This window comes from Rhinopithecus bieti, unplaced genomic scaffold (genome assembly GCF_001698545.2).
Source record: "Rhinopithecus bieti isolate Rb0 unplaced genomic scaffold, ASM169854v2 scaffold_18921, whole genome shotgun sequence".
In the NCBI taxonomy this organism is placed as follows: domain Eukaryota; kingdom Metazoa; phylum Chordata; class Mammalia; order Primates; family Cercopithecidae; genus Rhinopithecus; species Rhinopithecus bieti.
This window is the reverse complement of record NW_016810178.1, coordinates 288488-292384: the sequence shown is the minus strand read 5'-3', so window position 1 is coordinate 292384 and position 3897 is coordinate 288488. Positions and strand designations below refer to the sequence as shown.

The following is a 3897-nucleotide window of genomic DNA, read 5'->3' as shown; positions in this document are numbered from 1 at the left end:
CCAACAAACAAAACCCCTTATCTCCATGCTTACCCTGGTAATTTTAGATGTATAATCCCAATCATTATCATGGCAAATGCCATCATAAGAACTTTATTTGAACAAATATGTAGAAGTGACATGGATTTATTGCCTAAAAGATTTGGGAACAAATTTCAGAGTATTCGGCTAAAACAAAAGGACATAAATAAAATAATTTTCAAGCAGTAGAATAAATTTTAGGCTGTCTCTAATTTGAGAAATAATTTTGAAAATAAGAGAAGTCTATAAACAAAACCTTTTAGTGTAAAATTTTGAATCAGAGAAGGAGAAACAATGGTTTAATTACATGAAAAGTAGCTACATTGGTAGTAAATAGTGATTTTCTTCGAACCCTGATTAGGCATTGAAGGAAGCTTAACAATCTCATATTTGTGCTAGAAAATTTGAAAATTTTAAGTAACAGTTGTCACGTTAAATCGTACTTACGTAAGCACTGCGGTACTTCACCACTCCAGGTACCGTTCCCTACACAGGTCAAAACAGCAGGGAAGGATAGCTCATAGCCTGGAGAACAGATGTAGCTAATACTAAAGCCCCAGTCGAAATTTGTTCCTTCCAGCCTTCCATTAGAGATCTGGGGAGGAGCTGGGCACGTAACAGCTGCAATTACATTAAAAGTAATTAGACACAGCTGTTGAAATATCCTGAGTGTTAAAGATATAAATAAATATCATTAGAAGAAGCATATGTGCTAATTTAACCTTTGTGAGGACAATATGTTGTGACATGTTTTATTCTACCAGTAGTATTCCTGAGACATCCCTGGAATTAATCCCTGTAGGATGCAACTTTTCTTGGCAACATAATGGCTATCGGTTGTCAGAGATTCTTACAAAATAGCAAGCTGTTTGACATCTCAGAGAAGGCAAACAGAGACTGACCTTCAATCTAGTATACTGTAAGTGATAAATTATTGGTTTTATATAAAATTATTTTCCAATGACCTTTAGACAGACAAGACTTGGGTTATTTGGCTATATATAGTATCAGCATCTTAACCATGGAATTTGAAGTACTTCTGTGACATTTTGAAAATGCAGGTCATATATCTTATTATAATATTCCAAGTTAGTTCCCTTAATCACTTAGATTCATATGTTACAACTTATCATTATACGGTTTATAAATGCATTTTAAATTGTTTTAAAATGTATTTTGTTTAAATTGGTTTAAGTTATCTTTAAGCAAAGACAGGTTGGATAAGATAGAGATGCAAGGATAAGGAAGCATATCAACTTCAAAATCTAAATATTAGGAATGACTGTAATTATGAGGACTAAAACATATATGAATAACTTTTACAGTTGAGTAATATCTAATTCATATCAGTATGAATTAATAAGTGTATAGAATAACATCTAAAATATAAAATGTCTGCTCATATATTTTCATATACTGTGTATTTATAGTAATCTGATACAGAAACTTAATAATCAATGAGGAAAGACAAACACATTGAAATTATTAATTTTGTTAGATTATAAGTCAGTAAGATATTAAACTATTAATTCACAAACATTTAAATAGAAATCTAAATGAAAATCTTAATTATTAAAATCTAATTAATATAAAACAATAAGTTGTCTGACATTGCATGTACAGTATTCTACAAGTAATCATAAAATTGGCCAAAACATTTATAAAATATTTCCAGTGGAAAACAAACAGCATAACGTAGCAAATGTATGCCTGTATTGACTAACAGATTAATTCTAGATTGTATTATATGAAAAAACAAGTTTTCCCGTTATTTAAGAAAAGTACAGTTCTATAATTCAGGCTGGCTGTTCTCGAATTATGGAAAGTATTTTCCCCATCCTTGAATGACTTGATCCAGGTGGATCAGCAAATTACAGTTACAATTCATCAAGGTTATATTATTTTGAAAATATTCATCAATTAATATAAATAACAGTGGTGAATGTGGACATAAGATTTTACTTCTTTTGGTTACATTAACGCTTATTGTCATTACTCACAATAAGATATAATGTTTTAGTCAAAATATTATTTTAAATTCTATATATTAAAATAGCGTTTTAAAAAACAGTCATTTTAGTACTAGAAAATAAATGCAACCTTGAACTAAAAAAGTTTATTTAAATATACTTTAAATTTGTATATAAAATAGGAAAATATGTACTGGTTACCATTTTAAATGTTAAAGAAATCATTATCATACCTCTGCAAGTTGGCATTACTCCACTCCATGTGCCATTAATTGTACAAGTCCTGATTCTGGAGCCATTCAATTCCATCGTGTAGCCTGGCTGGCACATGTAAGAAACATTTTGTCCAACCACATAATCATCTCCATATCTCAGTCCATTGGCTGGTATACCTGGGTCTCCACAACTGATTACTGTCAGTATTGGATTAGAAGAGCAGATGGTTAAGGTGGCATGTTATTAATGGAGAGGAGTAGTAAGCATATGGCATACTTAATATATAAGCAGGAAAATTAGTTATCATGTTCATTTTAAATTGTAAAACATCAGCATATTTAAACCACATACTGGCAACTCCTGATTATGATCAGGTATGCTTATTACAGATTCTACACATATGGTTCAGAAACTGTCATTTAGCCCCTGAAAAGGCTAGGTTAATATGTCATTATGTTGTAGTGAATTTGATGCAGTAACCTCTTCTAACCTTCACTATAAGACCACACAGAAAATAATCTGCAGAATCAGATTTCTGACATAATACATGAAATCCATATTCCTATATATGGCTACTGAAATATCTAATTTATCAGGCATGCTGGATGGTGAGCATATTTTCTGCAGTGTCACTCAGGAAGACAACCCCAGGAAATTGCAACCTTCACTCTGGAATGTGCTTGTTATAAGAAATGCAGATGTATGAGGGACCATCCCATCCAAGTCCTTCACCAATACGTGCTGGTGCTTCCAGACCCAAATAGGGACTGTCACTGCTCTGTTCTGCCCCAAGAGTCCATTAATATATCCAACTCTGACCATCCCCACGTTTGTATTCAATCCCTAAAAGGAGGTAGGACAACAGTGTAATGTGAACTTCTCTTTACTGGTGACACAATGGATGACCAGGGTGGACGGTGTCACGTTTTCCAGAGCAGGGATGGAAATGGAGAGACCATGCAGGGTCAGGGGCGCCAGGTTGTCAGAAGCAAAAGGTCTAGACCCATCCCAAGGACACAAGAAAGAAGGCAACAAGGCAGACTGCACATGAACAGAAGCTCCAAGCCCTCAGCATATGCTCCACTGTTTCAGTGGACTTCAATTACAAAACGTTGATTTGAAGATAAAATTATTAAGAATTTTGAGATGGTTATCACGGAGCACTAAACTATAAGCAGAAGACTCTTCTGAGCATGAGGTTCTATGAATTGCTCTGGCCGCATGCCCGTGAGTGTGAGTACATATATAATATTATCATTTCTTTATAATGCCACCCAAAATGTTTCAGAAAGACTTGAGACAGTTTAGAAACACAAATAACAATTTTATGAAAATGTGTTTTGTTTAAATACAAACATAAGATTCAAACATAACAAAGATTATATATGTCACACAAGTGCTAACTGTTTTGAGGCACAGGATTTAAGCATAATTTGGGCAGAAAATTGGCTAAAACTTTCTGGCAGCTAAGAAAACAAAAGTACAAGTTACACTTTATTTTTTGGAGATAAAACCTGTAGTATACTTACATGCCTTTTAGTCTGCTAAATCTTTTGGTTCATAAAAGGGTAATTTCTCCAGGTAAATCTGGGCGCTCTCTCTCTCTCTCTCTCTCTCTCTCTCTCTCTCTCTCTCTCTCTCTCGCTCTTTCTCCAGGTAAATCTGGGCTATTCTCTCTCTCTCTCTCTCT

The 3897-nt window shown here is 33.8% G+C and overlaps 1 protein-coding gene across 1 annotated transcript in view; it reads right to left on the bottom strand.

Annotated features, from left to right (window-relative positions):
- The window catches only part of CSMD3 (CUB and Sushi multiple domains 3), a gene marked incomplete at its 5' end in the record, with an annotated part of 336142 nt that overhangs the window by 49593 nt on the left and 282652 nt on the right, over positions 1–3897 (bottom strand). The window contains 2 exon segments of the mRNA XM_017891519.1: positions 469–642; positions 2225–2404. Of these exon segments, the coding sequence (XP_017747008.1) occupies positions 469–642; positions 2225–2404 (354 nt within the window).